Genomic DNA, 17,638 nt, shown 5'->3' with positions numbered 1-17,638 from the left:
TGAGGGGGAAGGGAAGAAAAAACGAAGTTTGTTTGAGACCTGGACCTCTCTGCCCCAGAAATACGAAGTATTTGTGCAGAGGTACTTGGAAAAAACAGATGAGAAGTCCACATGGTGACAGCTAAAAATGCTGGGCAGGAGGAAAGGACCAGACAACACAGCAAACTTTTGGAGAGATAAAACATCAACAAAACTAAGAACTAAAAAAAGTCAGCTGCCAGCCAGGCCAGGCACATTCAGCAGGTCACACAGGTCCTACCTGAACCAGGTCTCGAGGCTGGGATTGAATCTGTTGGAGAGAGAATCACTCATGCAGAGCAATGACAGAGCTGACTGCTGCCAGCCCACTGGCCAGGCAGCCAGGCAGCTGCTGCAGCACTCCTCCTCTCCTCTCCTCTCCACAGGGCTTTTGGGTTTGCTCTTGTTAAAAACCAAGAGACTGGAGCCCTCTCACTGCATTTCCTCTTGTTGTGCTGTTCCTGAACATCCCAGATCAGGGCAACTCTGACCTGCTGTGTGTATGAGCTCATGGCACAACTGCTAAACCACTTCACTACACTCCTAAGACAGGCAGGTACCACAAAACTGCTTCCCTTTACATCCAGGGAAAAAAGCATTTGTCTCATGCCCATCCTGCCTTTGGGAACAGCAGAGCAGTGCCAGCAGCACTCCCAGGGCTGGACTTACCAAGAGGTGCTGTTGGTTTTGCCTTCTTAGCTGGAGCAATGCCATCTGGTTTGGACTCAGAGAAGGAGGCAGTTCTGCTCGGGGCTGGAGTCTGAAAGATTCAGAAGCCAAGTCAGTGAGGGACAGTGCTCCAGGTATGGCCTGGAGCACAGAGGAGGAGGTGGCCTTGCTTTGGCTACACTGGTCTACTACAAATAAAACCAAAAAAATGAGTTTTCAGTCAAGCAACAAAAAACTGAATGACCCAGTAGGTTCAACAGTCACACTGCCAGCTTTGAGAGGCCACAATTAGTGCATGAGTGAGACTGGGGTGGCCTCTCCTGATAAACCACACCAGCAGAGCCATGATTGTTTTCCTAAACCATCCTACAAGTACACTAGTGGCCAAAATGCCTTTCCAGCCTGCCTTTGGGAGGCTCCTGACGCTGTCCCCATGGGGAAGGAGCTCACCGAGGGGCTGCTGCTGGTGTTGAGGAGGACATTGAGAGGCCACATTCTGTGCATGAGTGAGACTGGGGTGGCCTCTAAACTGCCCCAGCAGAGCCATGTTTGTGTTCCTAAACCACCCTACAAGTACACTAGTGGCCAAAATGGCTTTCCAGCCTGCCTTTGGGAGGCTCCTGACGCTGTCCCAAGGGAGGAGCTCACCGAGGGGCTGCCACTGGCGTTGAGCAGGAAGTTGGCAGTGTGGGCTGCAGCTGGAGGCTGGTTGGGGATGGGCCGGTGGCCCAGGGCCATGCCCACGATGGCTGTCATGTGGGTCTCCGTGCCAAACACGTGGATGGGGATCCCCGTGGTCTTCCCTGTGGAAGTACACAAGAGCAGTCAGCACCCTCAGGGGAAAGCTCTTTTCTCCTTGAAGAAGTGTTGAGAGTTTTTGCAGGACAACACGTGCAACATATGCACAATCCAGCCTCATAGAAACTGAGTAAAGTCACAGTGCCCCTGAAGGACACCAAAGGAGAAGAACACACTCAGAAGCAGACAAGAAAATCCCACTGAGACACATGAAGAAGAGAGACTAACTAAAATTAACTAAAATATTAAAATGCGTGCGTAGAAAGATTTAACCAATCATGTATTAGCTTGAGGTGTGAACAATAGAGAACAGTATAAATACAGCTTGCTTTTTGCAATAAATTGGCTTCACTTGATCAGATTGATCATGGTGTGATGTCCCATTACTGATCCTCTGCAAGAAAGCTGTGGAAACCCAGGGCACTGGGAATATTTCTCTGTCTGCTCTGGGGTGCCCTGAGCCCCAGGGAAGCTCTGACTTTGACCCTCATTCATGGAGAAAGTTTCCCAGACTTCAAGATAGACTGGAACCCACAAAAGTGTGAAACAGATTATAGAGAGCAGTGTAGGTGCATCACTTGGTGAGAAATTGAGGTTTTGGGATTTTTAGTGTGCTGTGGATGGAAGCAAGATGGAGGGCACAGGGTGTCATCCTGGGTTTCTTCTTCATGCTGCTTTTTCCTCCTTCTCCATGGGTTTGGATGGCATTTTGTAATTGGGCAGAAAAGTCCACATTGGGATCAGTTATTGGGTTAAAAGGGAAAATAATCTAGGTGTCAGTTCTTAATTGGATAGTTTAGCCTTAAAAGACCTTGGAACCAGAGATTGTTGGCCATTTTGTGCCTTCTGATGAAAAGCTGCTGAACTCACAGTGGTGAGACTGTTTTACTGATAAGAAATAATAAACACTTGAGTCTGAACATGAAGCACTGTCTCAAGTGCCTTCAATCCAGACCCAGAGACACTGAACTGAAACCCCCACAGAAAGCCAGTGGAACAAACAAGATCCAAGAATAAAACTTAAGGACGAGCTTGGTCCTTACCAACTTCTCCCATGACACGCAAACCTTCCTGGTAGTTGGGGCCTCCTCTTCGTACAAAGATCCTCACCTCGTGCTCCTTCAGAGGGCCTTGGTAATCCTTAATTGCCCTCACAATGCCCTAAAAGAAACACACAGGACTGGTGACCAGGCAGCCACATTTACCCTGTCCCATCATCTCAGAAACTCCTGGAAGAGATGGACTATGAGCCTCAGCCAAGTGTGGAATTGGGAAGAAGGGCTGGAGGATGACAGCTGTGTGTTTGCTGATGTTTGAGACTGGTCACTTACTTTAAAGGTGGCTGCTACATTGGTGAAGTTTGCAATGCTGCCTCCAATAATCAGGATCTTCCCTGAGGGAAGAAACACAGGTAAGTAAAGCCATTCCAAGAGCAGAGTGCTCCTAGATCAGGAAGCAATTAAGGACATAAAGTCAAACAAAGTTGCAGAGTAACCAGCTGCATTTAGTAGAAAAAAACCCCTAAAGCAGTTGAGTTTAGTAGAGCCTGGAAGATAAGAGCTTTGTACCAAGCAAGAATGTCTGATAAGGATCTCTCAGGCCCCATGAAAAACCACAAGTCCTCTCTTTGAAGCAAGAGCTGACAGAAATCACCCCTGATTTGCTCAGAAGGCAGAAGTACACTGAAAGCTCTGCCAGGGCAGGCTAAGCATAGTAACAGCCCAGATTTCCTCAGGTTTTTCTGCCAGACAGGTTCACAGCTTTGGAATTGCAGCATCTCCCTTACCTTCTGGGTGCTTCTCTCGGGTCATGAGGGAGAGGATGGTTTTAGCATAGTCATAGGTCTGCTGCTCACTCGGGGCTCCTGAGTACTCCCCATAGTTTGCCAGCTCATTGACACCCCCCAGGTCACAAATGGTGTCACTAACAATAAAAAAAAAAGCAGTTATTTAAGAGATTAGTTATAATTTGAGTCACTATAAAGTTCCTGAAGTATTCCAAATTCCTGGGGAAGTGGGATTCTTAACAGAGGGACAGTGCTGTCTGCTGAAAACAAAGCTGCTCTCATCTTGGTGCCAGTTACAATTAATCTTGTCATGCTCCTCAGATGCCAACTCAGTGACCACCACAACAATCACATTGCCCTCAACAGCCTCCAGCCAGCTTGTTTCTTTATCAGTCAGAAAGGAACTGTACCCCTGTAAGAAAAGGTATCTAACCCTAACCCTTGCAAAATTAAATTCCACAGGTGACACTACGTGAAAAATCTGCACAGCATCTTCATTCTGTAAAACAGTCACAACACAGAAAAAAATGGCCTTAGGAGAGCTACTTTCTGCAGCAATTATGTTATCCCAGCACTTGAAATGCTCCCCCTCTGGAAATTTGCTTCCTTTACCTGTACACCACTGAGGCACCACCACCAGCCACCATGGTCCAGATCCTGCCTTTGGGGTTCAGGATGGTAAGCTTCAGGCTGGCCCCACTCTTGGCATCCAGGTCAGCAATGTAGGCTTCCTGCAGAGAGAGCAGCACAACCTCAGCTTCCTCCTGCACCCCCCTTCTCCATCCCAAGGGCTCACAGTGCTGGGTGCATTTGGACACACAGACAACCACACCTCAGGGACAGCAGAGCTACAAACACAGCATTTGTCAGGGACAACCCCTCCATCACACAACAGGCACAAAAATCTGAACACAACTGTAAAGTCTATTCTGGCCTCGTCCAAGACTGAGATCTGAGGAAATCTAAAAATCATCTCACCCATGGTGAGCACTCTGGCTGTGCTGGAGCCAGGAACACAATCACTGAGAGCTGTGATTTGGCTCAACGTGGTGCCCCTGCAGCCCAGCGTGCCAGGCTGCTGAGCAGCACTTCATCAGAGTTCATTAACATTCCCAGCAAAGACTCTGCCTTCCCAGGGACTCAGAGAGGGATGATTCAGAGACAAAATCTCAACTAATCCTTTTAAGAGCAAACTGAGTTGAGTGTTGGCATCCAGCAAGCTACATGGAAAGGAACAGCTAAATGGATTTCCTGGCCACAGTACAAAAACCTTCCAACTGAAGCATAATTATAATCATTAAAATGAAAAAGTCAGGACAGAAGTCATTTTGGAGACAGAAGAACAGACCCCTGAAATAAGTAACAGAATAATTAAGGAGACAGCTCTACTTCCAACAGCCTCTGAAGCTGCTGAGACCTGTCTGGAGCAGTGCTTGTGCATCCAGCAGTACAGACCCAGGGAATTTGGGGAGGCAACAGGCACTGCTAGCTTTATTATAAAGTGCTCATTGTAAATTGTCCTCACTTCTTGGAAAAATAGGTGTATTAACATCTTATGACTTGTAAGTTCCAGAAATGGGGGTTATTTTCTCTGGGTTCACCCTTGGATGCAGCATGGGCACACAGCTGCTGCTCTGCTCTCAGAACTGTCCCTGAAACACCAAGGAAATGTCAGCTCCCAGTAACCACTGCTCCAAGAGAAAAACAGTGATGCTGAGGGGAGCAACGTGGGCAGGAAGCACAAAAGGAAGCTCTGCACAGGCACAGAGCTCTGGCTCACAGCTGATGGAAGTTAAATATAAGCCTCCATTAAAAAAAGTCAATTCTGAATTAAAGAACTGACCAAACAGAGCTGGGAAGCAACTGCAGTTCAGAGTGTGGTTCTGAGCAGCCCTAGGACTGCAGCTACCCATGCACAGGTTATCATGGACAGCACAGCCAAGGGGGCAGAGACACAGCAAAACATCACTGGAAACAGCAATGCCATGGAGGTGGCAATCACAAATCCTCTGAACAGACAGAGACATAGAGACATAGCTCCCTCCCAGGATTTTCCTGGGAAGCTGTGAGAAAGCTCACAGAAAGAACTCAAACAATTGTTATCTCAACCTCTGCACCTGGCAGGCAATCTCTGTTTGTCAGAGATGTTTACAAGAAGGAGTTGTCCCTTCTTGACCAATAGGTGAGAGAAGATTCCTAAAGGCCAATCAGGTCTTAGGTCCACCACTGTTTCTATAAGAACTGTGGATTTCTAATAATAAAGTGCCTTTTCATGATGGAGTCTCTGTATCACCTTTGTCTGTCCCTGATGCCCCTTTGGTGATACATGGGCATACAAGCAATGGTAAATCCAGGACACAGTGAAGGAATTCAGCTGTCACTTGCCTCAGGGTAAGCTTCCCTGCCAAAAGGAGGGGGGAACTCCACATCCCCCCACTTCACTTTGCAGATGTAGTCAGCCGTGGCGTCGATCTTCGCAGCCAGATCAAGGATGTAAACACCATCCTTGGTGACCACTGCAGGGAAAACATCACAGTCAGCTCTGGGTTGTACAGAGACACATTACAGATCTACTCCAACAGCTGGTACCACACAGGCATCACTGCAGAACTGGGAGGCTGCTGTTTCCCCTGGCACTGGGCAGTATTGACCAGCCCCAGCAAGTTCCCTGAGGAATTAACCAGTAACTGTGGCCATGGTCCAGGCTCTGCATCTGTCAGGGGATATTTTGTTCTAAAGTGCAATTTTTATATTCTTCAGTTCTGCCTTGACATTCTCTTCAAGGGAATTTTTCATTTCCTCATTTTTAATTCACTGAATGAACAGCTCAAAGACAGATCACTGCCACTTCCATACTTCTGCACATGCTGCTGTTGTGGATTACAGAACCAAAGGAAGGATCAAGAACACATTTCAGTAGTTCAGAACAGAAAGTTCTGCTTCCAAAAATATTCATTACCTAATGGATTGATCTCCAGGTATGTAAAATACAGATCTTCATAAAGGTTGAACAGGCCACAGATGAAGCTGGCCAAGATGCTGTAAAAAAAAAAAAAAAAAAAAAAAAATTAACACAAGTTAATGAAAGCAGCCAAATCTAAGTACAGCCTGCTCTGTTCATTGGTATGAGTGGCAATCTACAAATCTACTTGGCATCAATTTCTTTCATTCTCATTCATCTTCTCTGGATGGAGCCTGGGTGATGGATGACTCAAGGGAAGGAAGACCTTGATGACTCATCTTAATTACCCTCCACCAAACTCTGCTGAGGACACAGTTGCTCACAACTCTCAGAGCTGTGCAGTCTGATTTATCTCCCTACAAGACAGAAGCACATCTTTGCCTCTCTGCTGATACCCATCTTTGTCAGATCTGAGCTTCCTTAGCTGTGATGGGGAGGAGGCTGCAGTGAACTAGTGGAGTGACAGGCTCCTGCACCCTTCAGTACTGCACCATGTCAGCAAGGATTAAACTGTGTTTGGAAAAATCATGACTCATATTAGGCTAACTAGGTATGGGCATCTAATTGAGGGAGATGCAGAAGCCTTGAGATCTGCAGATCAGCCTGCAGAAGGAAGAATAGGAGAATAACTTTGGAGATCAGGCCAGAGCAAGAGAAAGGGATATTCTGAATTAGCAGTCAGAGCCACATCTCATCAGCAGTTCACTAAACAAAAGAAACTTCTATGCTGGCACAAAGGATCAGAATTCAGCACATGTCTCCAGTCTCAGGTTGAGACCTAAGCAGGCTGACAAGTGCTGCTGCCAAGTAAAGGCTCAGCACTAGGAAACCTTATTTTTGGGTTTTACAGGCAGCTGAGATAAGGTCAGAGAGCTTGGATTCAGGATGCATGGCATATTCTGGAGACCAGCAAGAAGGGCAGGAGAGTGAGCTGCAGGGTTAAGAAAACCAGAAGGATGTGGCACTGAGATAAAAGAGAGCAGCTGCTGCACGGCTGCTCCTACCCAGAACTGCATCTCTACTTACTCCTTCTTGTCAGCTGGTGCATGCTGCAGGAGATGCTTCTTCACATCTGATTCACTGAGCTTCTCATCCACTGCCACGAGCAGCTTCTGAGCCTTGGCATCCACATCTCCCACATCCACACCCCCTTCGTGGTGGAAGAGCACATAGTCCCCCTCACGGGCAGCATAGATGCACACATAGAACTCTTCCTCCTGTGCCACACAGCAGGGACAAGCATTTAGCAGTGACACCCAGAGGCTGTTGTGCCAATGTTGGGATTGATTCACTGAGCCCAAAGTCAAGCTTCCCAAGTGTAGCCCCACATTTCCCTTCACAGAGAAAAGCAAGGCACAATTCTCCCCAAGAATATTTTCTGTATTTCACATTTTCTGAACCTCAGAGAAAGGAAAAACAATTCTTATCATTTGCTGTGCCTGTGTTTATGCCAAAGTAGCATGCAATATGGAGATTGTTTACCCACAGTGATAGTGTTTTGTTTCCCTGGCCTGCAGGGCCAGGTGTGTGTGTGTGTGTGTGTCAGGACTGTCACTGACAGCCACGAGATTCAGTGCAGTGGGTGCAGAGTGAGTGCTTGGCAGGTTCAGTTTAGATGTAATGTGACATAGTATAATATAGAATAAAGTAATTAATTAGCCTTCTGATATCAATGGAGTCCTCCTCATCATTCCTCCTTTGTCAGGGCCTCTCAGAGCAGCTACACCCAAGGAACAGCAGTGCTGGAGTGGCCCTGACACTGAGAAGGACTTGCCAGTCATTTTTATGTGGATCAGGAAAATGAAACAGTAATATTATCTCAGCAAAGACCAGAATTAACAAAGAGATCTGTGTGCAGAAGTGTCTGGCAGACCCTTCTTCTGTTATAATTGCAGTTTTATTTGTTTTGTAGTGGCCTTGCTATGATGTACTGTCTTAGAAGTTTTCACTGCATTGGCAAACTGATTAAAATGATAAGGAATATGAAGGTGTATGAATTTATCTTCTACTTAAAATTTCAGTGTGGAAATACAGAAGATGTTTTTGCCCGGGGTGTGCAGCAACACTGTCAGCTCAACAGCACACTGCCAAGCTTCTGCCTTCTCCACTGTACCAATCCAGCTAAGCATGAAGCCCAAAGAGATTTAAAAGCCTCCTTTAATGGTGTACTAACCTGTTTGTGAGGGACAAAGGGTTCAATCAGAAAGTTCTTCAGGATTCCCTTGGCATTAGCAATCTGGGGACAGAAAACAAGATAAACACCCATAACCACTTGTCCAGCACATTTGTGACAGCATAAGGAAAGCTTTGAGAATTAATCAGCACTGCTCTAAAATTGATCCCTCTCCACTGTGCCTGGTGGGTAACCACTGCTCCCTGTCCAGCACAGCATTCAGGATATCTGGTTGCAGGAGATGGTCACCTTTCCCATTCCTAACAGGACAGAGGGATATCAGAATTACACCAGGACAGCTGCTCTCCTCTCCTGTCCTGTCCCAGAGCCAGCTCAGCACAGTGAGGCACAAGGGCTTGAGAGGCTCTTGAAGTAGGGGAAAATTCACAAGTGAGGAATTCCTGAGCTAGTGGCAGGAGCAGAGGCCTCAGAGTAGTGTTCACCCTGAAATGGTATCAGGGAACACAGAAGAGCAAGAAAATCCTTTAGCCTCTTCTTATGAGTCCAGGAACTGTTCTGTGCAGGCACTTTGCTGTTATCCAAACCCAAGAGACACTGGGGGACACTCCCTGCTTCTGAGGACACCAGGAGTCCCAAGTCTGTGGCCCAGACCTTGCTTTTGATATGGCTGTTGTTGTGCTAAAGGAGTAATTTCCACACCCATGGTTTTCCCAACGGGGAGCACTCACAGAGCTGCTCCTGTTGTTTCCCAATTCCTGCTGCACCAGCTCAGAGCCAGAGCCAAATCAATCCCAGCAGGGCCAAAGGCATAAATTCCTTCAGGCAGCACAACTCCATCAGCTCCCAGCACACAGCAGCAGGCACGGCAGGCACTTCATTATCATTAGCACTGCACTGTCATTCCCAGGAAAATAAATATTATATGGCAGCACTGAGTTAAAATAAGGGCCTGAAGTAACACTCAATCATCAGCCAAAACACATGAGCTGGCTGCAGGAGAGGATTTTATAGCTTTTTCTCCAATTTTGTTCATTAAACAAAAATGAAGCCACTTCTGGGGCTCACTCACCGTGGTTTCCTGGCCCAGGCGCTGCTTGAGCCAAGCCTTGACCTGATCCAGGGTGAGGTTAATCCCAACCAGTCCCAGCTTCCCACGTCTCTTAATGAGCTGATCTGGCTTCACCACCAAACGCTGCAGAGGTTGGGCAAGAGAGTTAAAGGAAGAAGCATTAGAAAGTGACTTTGGTCCAGGGTTCTCTGCAAATAGTGAAGTAAAAACTTAAATTGGCTCTGCACAGCACCCATCCTTGTAAAATTCCTTCAATTCCTGGCAAATCCAGCTCCTGGTACAATATGCCTGCAAAGTTTGGGTTTTCTTATGCTGTACTTTCTGCAAATAGTTAAGTAAAAACTTAAATCAGTTCTGCACAGCACCCATCCTTGTAAAATTCCTTTAATCTTGGCAATATCTGGTACAATATGCCTGCAAAGTTTGGGTTTTCTTATGCTGTACTTTGAGAAAAGCTGCCTTGTTCCTACTTAGCTGTAAGACATCAGAGGCAGAGGGTGACAGCTTGTTCTTTTTTTGATGAAAAGCCCAATAAGAGTCATGTCAGACACAGACAGTTGCTCACAAAAATTAGAAAAAAAGCTCCTGCTAGGGCCAGGGTCATGCACACTTCAGCCAACTGACTGTGGCTTTTTATAAGATACCCATGGATAGCTGCTCCTGGGTTACACACATCTCTAGCTTGCAAATATCCTTTTAAAGAACCAAACTAGAACTGGCTGTCATTCTCCTGCACCACTGATATGTCTTGGAACTTCAGCAGCATAAGAGTCAGGACACACTGTGCTGCAGTAAAGGACACTGAGCATGGTCCTGCTGCTGGCCCTGAAGCCCTTTCCAGCCTTACAGAACCTGCCTTAAAGGCCCAAAAACAACCTTGCTCCCTTCTGGCTTCCTGCAAGGCTTTCAGAAGCACTGCTGATCTCCTCCTGCAGTTCATTCAGGCACTTGAGCATGGAACATCTAATTAGTGCAGGCTTTTATCAGTCAGTCAGTCAAGGACTATGAGACATTCATGTTCTCCAGCCAATGACTTAATTATATTAACCACTGGAAAGGAGCCAGCTTGGACAGCTTAATAAAAAAGAGCTCTGGCTATGTTTTCTCTACAGAAAGTGTGAGGATATGAGATACAGAGATAAATGATTTTGCACTGGAAAATTTAAAAAAGGAAGTTTTCCCTGACATTTTGCTTGGATGCAAGAAAACTAAGCAGTGTCCTAACTTGACATGGGGAGAGTACTCCCTCATTTCAGAGAGCAAAGCTTTGAGAATAGGGACTGACATCTCTGAATCAACCTCCTTTACCTTCTGTGCAGTTATGAGCAACTGCTTCTGTGTTTCAGTCTTAAAGGAGTAATCAGCCCCCCATGAGGTGATACTGAGCCTTGAAGCAAGATTTGTTTCTTCATCAGGCTTGGGAGTGACTGCAGCAGAGCAGCAGCAGTGACTGGTTATAGGAATGTGCCCCTTGCTGATGGAATGACAAAACTATCCTTTATCCCCTTAAAAAGGAAATAAGCCCAGAGGTTTCTCTTCTCAATTAGGTGAAAAGGCATTTTATAGGACTTGGAGGACTTCACCTCAAACTTAAGGATGGCCAATTGGGCAGGAGCCAGAAAGTCCCACCTGAGCAATTTACTAGAAAAAGAAGAGAACAAAGAAACTGAAAAACTAATGGCTTTTGTGAGGTGTTTTACCAGGAGAGAGAACCTCTTGCACCTGGATTGGTTTTTATCTGTAAAGAGTTTGTTATTTTGCCTTTTATTAAAACCTTTTTTGTTTCCAACACTGCCACAGAAGCCACCCTGCTGATTTTATGCCTTCTAAGGTAGCTGAGCTATCTTGGGTGTGAAATAGATCTCCAAAAGCTTATCAGACCTGGCTCAAAGAAAATCATATTCCAAGTGGTGCTTCAGGAAGGGTCTGGAGCAGTGCTCAGGTGCTGCAGGAGGGCAGATCCTGCTGTGCCTGCCCTTACCTCGCTCAGGAGCCAGGGGTGGTCCTGGGTGAGCCGTGCCCAGTCTGTGGCTGCTGTGACCCGGGCATACTTGAAGCGGTTCTGGATGGCAGAGGACGTGCAGATGTACTTGTACAAGAACTCCTTCCCTGTCTGCTCAGAGATGGCTTTGGCTGACATGGCTACTTAGTCTGGATGGAGAAAAAAACCCAAAAATCCATCAGGAATAGAGCCCTGCATCACCCAGCTCAACACAAACCCAAGGCAAACCGAAGTCTCCCCATTATATGTAAGATCATAAAACTCCCCTGATAAGCAAGAACTACTCACTTTGCTTAAAACTCTTCCCCTGCCATGCACGCTATTTTCATCCAGCCCTGTCTGCAGGGAAAGGCAGAATCCCTGCAGCTTGTCCCAGGCACCACCAAGCCTTTGCCAAAGCCAGAGCCTGGAGCATCCCCTCCCATCCAGGGCAGTGCCCAGCTCTCCCCAGTGTCACAGCACCCCAGGATTGCTCCTGGTGTAACCCACCCACCCCTTTTCCTGGTGCATTTCCAGGGAGGGATCCCCTCCCTCCTACTCACTTCTCTAAGGCACCCCACATTCCCAGCCAAGCCTGACTGTGGGCATGTCAGCAATCCCCATCCCTTTTCCAAAAGGAAAAGGAAACACTGCCAGGATTACCAAAACTAGAACAGGTTTACATCACTGTTTTTTCTTGTTTCAGAACCAGGTTTCTTGGAAAGAGCTCAACACTAACAGAATAAGATGCTCAAGATGACAATAAAGATTAAGTTTCAACAGCTTGTTTTAGTTTTGGGGTTGTTTTTTTTTTTTTTTAAGAAAAATTCCAAATTCAGTCCCTTTCCTATGGATGGTTTTCTTCTCTTTTCGAGTATATTCCAAACTGATGTAAGCAAATAATTTCTGGCCTCATGAGTGCAACTATTCTTTTTGATAAGGTGTCAGAAATCCATTTATTTTTAGCTGCCATAAACACTTATTTAAAAGAATACCTCATCCCAGTGACCCTGTCTGATGTGTCACACATCAGAACTGAGTGCTGTGACCAGCCAGCAGGTTTGGTGTGTCTGGGGGGTCAGACTGCTGACAGGGAGGCTCAAGCAGCAGCTCCTGCTGCATTTTGAGTGACTGGGGTCATGTCAGCGTTCCCCAAGCACTGCCAGTGTTGTTCTGTACAGTATCTTATCATTTTTATTTTATCTAGAGCCTTCGTTCCCTCATTAGTATCCCAATTTATTAAAAGTTCACCTAAAGGACTACTAGGAGGTATTTTCTTAAGAACTTCCTTCCCTTTTCTCTTCCCTCAAGACAAAAGCACCCTTGGGATGGATTCTGGGAGAGCTGCAAAGCAGAGAGGCACCAACACAAAAAAAGAGGAATTCAGATTCCATCTAAACACCTGTACAGCCAAATACTAGAACTGCTCAATAAAGACTACCTGTCCTCAAAAAACACATACCCCACTGCAAACCCACAGAGGGAAACCGTTAACAAATTTCAATTATTTCTTGTGCTGCCCTCTGGGTAATAACCATTAGTAATCAGCTGGGCTTTTCATCCTATAAGCAAACACAGAATAGGCAGCGATTAACTAGGCATAATTAGAAATAAAGAACTCTTCTCCCTAGAGTAGAAAGGAGGAGGTGGGTCCATCCCAACTCCTACTCCATGGTAGGAGGCAGGCTGCATTCCCTGAGCTTCCAAAACCAAACAGGTCAGGCTGAGTAAGTGCTACTACTGAAAGCTGATAACTGTGCTTAATTTAAGGACCAGCAGTCAGCCTTGCCACTGCCATCTTTTCAAATGCAATTGAAAATTCAAATGAATTTCAAATTCCAGGGTTAAAAATCAACAAAGGCAAAAGACAAAGAACTGCAGGCCCACTTTCAAAGAGTTCTGATGTAAAACCTGAACGGGATTGCAGCACAGCTTCCAATTTAATCCCATTTCAAAACAGGATCGGGCAATGCTCCTGCAGCACCCCATCTTTCATCAGACTCAACCCCCACTCCTGCCACGAGAAAACTTGTCCCAGCTGAAAGTTAGTTTAATAGCCCCGAGGTGGTCTGACAAGAGAGGAGCTCCTGTGAGCAGCCAGAGGCCACCAAACCCCAAACCAACTCCCAGGCACACACAGACAGCTCCCACAGCACTGCCCAGCCCACAGCTGCACACACACACACACCTCATCTGTACTGCAGAGCCCAAAACTTCCCACTGGAATTTAAGCAGAGCTATTTCTGAGAGCAAAACCTGCTCCCACGATATCTGCAGCCACCATTTGTTCTGCCTGAGAGGGAGCTGCAATGTTCCTGCTTGAAACTCCTCTGAAATCCATCAATTCCACAATTTGCTCAGGGCCTGTCCCAGAGAAACAGTGTCACATCTCACTGCAGCAGAAGCAGATGGGTAAAAGAAAATGGCAAACATATTTCTTTAAGAAATTCTTAGTATTTGTCATTTCTCCAGGGTGTCAAAGAGCCTCTGAACAGCACTGCAGAATTTCAGCCCACAATGACAAATTAAACCACTCAGGCTGATGCTGGGTATGCCAATGAATACCCTGCAGTTGCAGGACACTGGAGCCAGGCTGTTCCTTAGGTCTTATTAAGAACAGTCCTATAAAAAAGCCTCAGTGGGAACAAGTGAAATGCATGGGATTCCTTAAACTTGAGCCATTCCCCTCCCAGAACCATTTCTGGTCTTTTTTATGTTACTCCATTCTGCTGCTCCCCTGCTTTCCCTCACAACTTCCTCATCTCATTTTTGCAGTAATACTACTGGGGTAAAGAAAGGAAAGTATAGAATTCTTACAATAGCAGTAGAATAATAACATCCTTGTGTCATGGCAACAGAACAGCAGGAATGAGGCTGCTCTGACCTTATCTGCCTGAGTTTCACATTTCCTAAATATTAGCAAGTCTTTAATCACACCCCTCACTCAGTTTTTCCACTGTTCTAGCCCTGCCTTTCTCGTGGGACAGAGAGCACAAAGCAATTGCTTCAGTCTGCTGAACTGTTAAGCTAAGAGAGATCAGCAGGAAAAATAATCCATAGGGCATCAGCAATTCCTGGCTGTGTGTGCTTGTGCAGGTCCATCAGAGCAGGTTCATTAACTCACTGCATCTGTTCTGCTAACACCAAACAGAACAGGGCACAGGCTCGTGTCACTACACAGGAACTGAGTCTCCCCAGTTCCCCAGGAATGAGACAGGTTCAAACTCTCACCTGTCAGAATTAATCTTATTTTCAGTCATGTTCAGCACCTGCAGTGCTGGGGAGAGCAGAGGCTTCACCTCTGGAGGTAAACTCAGGGAAAATGTCCTTTTCTCTGCCCAAAACACAAGCTGTGGGATAACAACGTTCTCTTCCACTGCTCTGTTCAGCATTCATCAGCCAAGACTGAGCTGCAGTTCTCTCAGCATTTCAAGCCCCAGACCTTGCACCCACCACACACAAGGGCAGATTCATGTCAGCAGGGCAAGTGCCACAGATTTCCATGAATGATTGTGCTCATTTAGTGAGGCTCCAACACCAACAGCTTCCCTGCAACACCTTGGAGACCTTTCTCTCATCACCCATACCCACTGATTCAAAAAGAGCTGAATTCCAGCCTTTGCTAGCAAGTAAGAGACATGGATTAGATCATATTTTCAGGAGCTCAGCAACACTTATTCCCTCAAAACATCACCTGTCAAATACATACAAATAAGTTGATGCTTGAGGGGAGTTTCCTGAGTGTATTGACAGAAAAATCAGCGGGATGGTGGCAAGGCAGGCAAGAGTCCTCGAGCTGGATGTTGTGTTTGCTGTGACACAACTGATATATCTGCCCCAATGTATCAGCAACCAGCTGAAGGGTGCACCCAAAAAATCCAAAGGAAACGCAGATGGAGAAACAGGGAGGCATTCCTGACACAGAACTCAGGGGGAGTCCCCCTGACTCCCAGGAGATGGGAGATGTGGCACTGCTCAGTGTGACACAGACTGCTCTGCGAGAGGAGAAAAAGCATTACAGACATTGATTTAGCTTGTTTTTCTTCTACCCAGAAGAAGAGGTGTAAGTCAGCTTCACCAATCTGTGTTCACACATGGAATTCTCTGAGATCTGGATGGGTACTGAGCTCCAGTTGTACGAGAGCAACACTTCAGGCCAGGAGGAAAGGACTCCCTCTGCAGTGAGGGCTCGACGCCCACTCTCCCAAGAACTGTGTCAACAAACCCACACCATAAAGCAGCCTCTCCCCTCCCATTCTGGGTAATTTATTAACACAGTTCAAGCCAAGCCAGTATTTTCAGCCCGTGGCAGCATGAAAAGTTACATCAGCTCCCACCTGGCAGACCCGTGTGTTTCATCAGAGGATGGTGAGGGCTCAGAGCTGCAGCCAACGTGAGGTCATGGTCCCCCAGCTGGGGTTGGGAAATGCTGTGTAGGGTGATGCAAACAGGTGCTGCATGCCCAGCTCTGGGGGAGGCTCCTGCACACACAGAACCTCTGAGAGAAACACGGCAGCCAGGCAGGAGCAGGGATCATGGACTGGTTACATGTGGCTAACAGAGTCCTGGTGGGCACCCAGTGCCACAGGGGAGGAATTTGGGAATCCTGCCATTAAAGAACATCTTATTGTGCAGCCTTAGGGCTCCTTAACAAGCTTATTCCTTAAATTACCTGCACAGTGTAGAGCAATAAAGGGCTCCCTAGCCACCGTGGCTGGGCAGGACTTTCTAACTGTGGCTGTCCTTGCTTGGGAACCACTTCAGGCAGTGCTGGAATAGCCCTGATACCTGGAGAGAGCTGCAGAGTCTCACATGCAGGACACCCAGTGGGGTCTGGGGAGCAGCACTGGAAACCACACTTCACAAACCCTGTCAGAGGGGGCTGGTGGGGATCTCATCAAACCAGCCCTGAGATTAGTGCACTCTGAAGTATGGAATTCATACACCCAGCTGTGACCAGCTACCCAGCAGGGAATCTGGGGGCTCTGCAGCCCCAGCATTTCCAGAGCTGATTTCCAGAGCTCCAAACCCACTTATTGATCAGAAAGAGCACAGACACCTACAAACAGGATAGCCAGGGTGCAGCTCAGCTTTCAGCCTGCAGACAACAAACTGATCAACAGAGAGAGAAGGGAGAGTCGCAGAGCAGGATGAGAATTTCGAAAGCAGCAAGACAAACAGGAGGTGTTTGCAAGCAGCAAACAGGACAGCTGGAACACAGCCGGCTGTCCTGGGGAGGGAGCGACACAAGGGCTGTGCACACACTGCCGCCCGTACGGGAACAGCGCGATCCCCACGCGGGGCTGCCCCTAAAAGAGTACTTTTAATTTCTGACTCCAGCATTTATAGATTTCCAAAAGTGACAGTGGATTGGAAGGTGACAGTGCCACCCCTCCAATGACACCGAAGGGATTTTCCTCATGGCAGGGGAGGAAAGCGCTCTGGCCAAGGTCCTCTTGGACCAGGGGAGGAAATGCATAAAGCCGGACCCTTTCCCAGCCCCGTGCTAATCTCCGCGCTGTCACCACCGCACACCGGCCGTGCCCCGGAGCCGCCCCGGCCACCGCGCCCCGAGCGGGGCATCAGCACGGCTGATGGAGGTCAGGGCCAGCACCGCACACCCGCCACTCGAGCGAGCCCGCGGCGCTCCCTCAGCTTGCGGGCCGCTCCCGGTGCTCGCCCGCCCGTACCGCCAGCCACGGGGGCCGCGGCCGGCCAGAACCAGCGCGGCTCCCGCCTCCTCAGACGCGTGGGCGCCGCCGGCGGAGGGGCCGCGCCACGTGCCAGGCGGAGCCCGGCGCCGCAGCCGCCCCAGCACTCACCTGGGCCCCGCTCGGCCGCTCCCGCCCCGCTCCGCTGCCGCTCCGGCCCCGCTCGCGCCGCCGCCGCCGCCTTTTGTTCGCGGAGCGCGGCCTCCCCGGCCCATCGGGCTACGGCCGCCGCCGCCGCCCATTGGCCGCCGCCGCTACCACGTGCGCGTTGCCTGAGCGCCCGCCGCGCACCCATTGGCCGCCGCCGGTGGGGTGCGGCCGCGCGGCCTTGTGGGAGTCGTAGTTCCGGCGCCATCGCCCCGCCCTCGGAGGAGCCCGCGGCCGTGACCCCCCACGCCAGACCCGCCGCCTCTGACGTAACCGGCGGCGATGACGTCAGCAGGCCCACCGCCCAGCGGTACCGGCGGCGAGAATGGGGCTCCCTCGCCAGCGCCGGGACTGCGGCTGCGG

At 48.3% G+C, this 17,638-nt stretch overlaps 1 protein-coding gene across 1 annotated transcript in view; it reads right to left on the bottom strand.

The window, feature by feature from the left end:
• ACLY (ATP citrate lyase) overlaps nucleotides 1-17,397 on the bottom strand; it is a 28,412-nt gene extending 11,015 nt beyond the window's left edge. Inside the window, exons 1-13 of the mRNA XM_077190917.1 lie at nucleotides 17,240-17,397; nucleotides 11,418-11,587; nucleotides 9,437-9,559; nucleotides 8,407-8,469; nucleotides 7,260-7,450; nucleotides 6,231-6,310; nucleotides 5,653-5,787; nucleotides 3,884-3,998; nucleotides 3,272-3,408; nucleotides 2,817-2,878; nucleotides 2,529-2,646; nucleotides 1,336-1,490; nucleotides 688-778 (exon numbers count right to left, since the gene is read on the bottom strand). Of these exons, the coding sequence (XP_077047032.1) occupies nucleotides 688-778; nucleotides 1,336-1,490; nucleotides 2,529-2,646; nucleotides 2,817-2,878; nucleotides 3,272-3,408; nucleotides 3,884-3,998; nucleotides 5,653-5,787; nucleotides 6,231-6,310; nucleotides 7,260-7,450; nucleotides 8,407-8,469; nucleotides 9,437-9,559; nucleotides 11,418-11,576 (1,429 nt within the window). The 5' untranslated portion in view covers nucleotides 11,577-11,587; nucleotides 17,240-17,397. The remainder of the gene's footprint in view (nucleotides 1-687; nucleotides 779-1,335; nucleotides 1,491-2,528; nucleotides 2,647-2,816; nucleotides 2,879-3,271; nucleotides 3,409-3,883; nucleotides 3,999-5,652; nucleotides 5,788-6,230; nucleotides 6,311-7,259; nucleotides 7,451-8,406; nucleotides 8,470-9,436; nucleotides 9,560-11,417; nucleotides 11,588-17,239) is intronic.
• Between the last annotated feature and the right edge of the window lie 241 nt (nucleotides 17,398-17,638).

The sequence above is a fragment of the Agelaius phoeniceus genome, chromosome 26, assembly GCF_051311805.1.
Source record: "Agelaius phoeniceus isolate bAgePho1 chromosome 26, bAgePho1.hap1, whole genome shotgun sequence".
Classification (NCBI taxonomy): Eukaryota; Metazoa; Chordata; class Aves; order Passeriformes; family Icteridae; genus Agelaius; species Agelaius phoeniceus.
The sequence above is the reverse complement of the archived record's forward strand: the minus strand, read 5'-3'. Positions and strand labels throughout refer to the sequence as shown.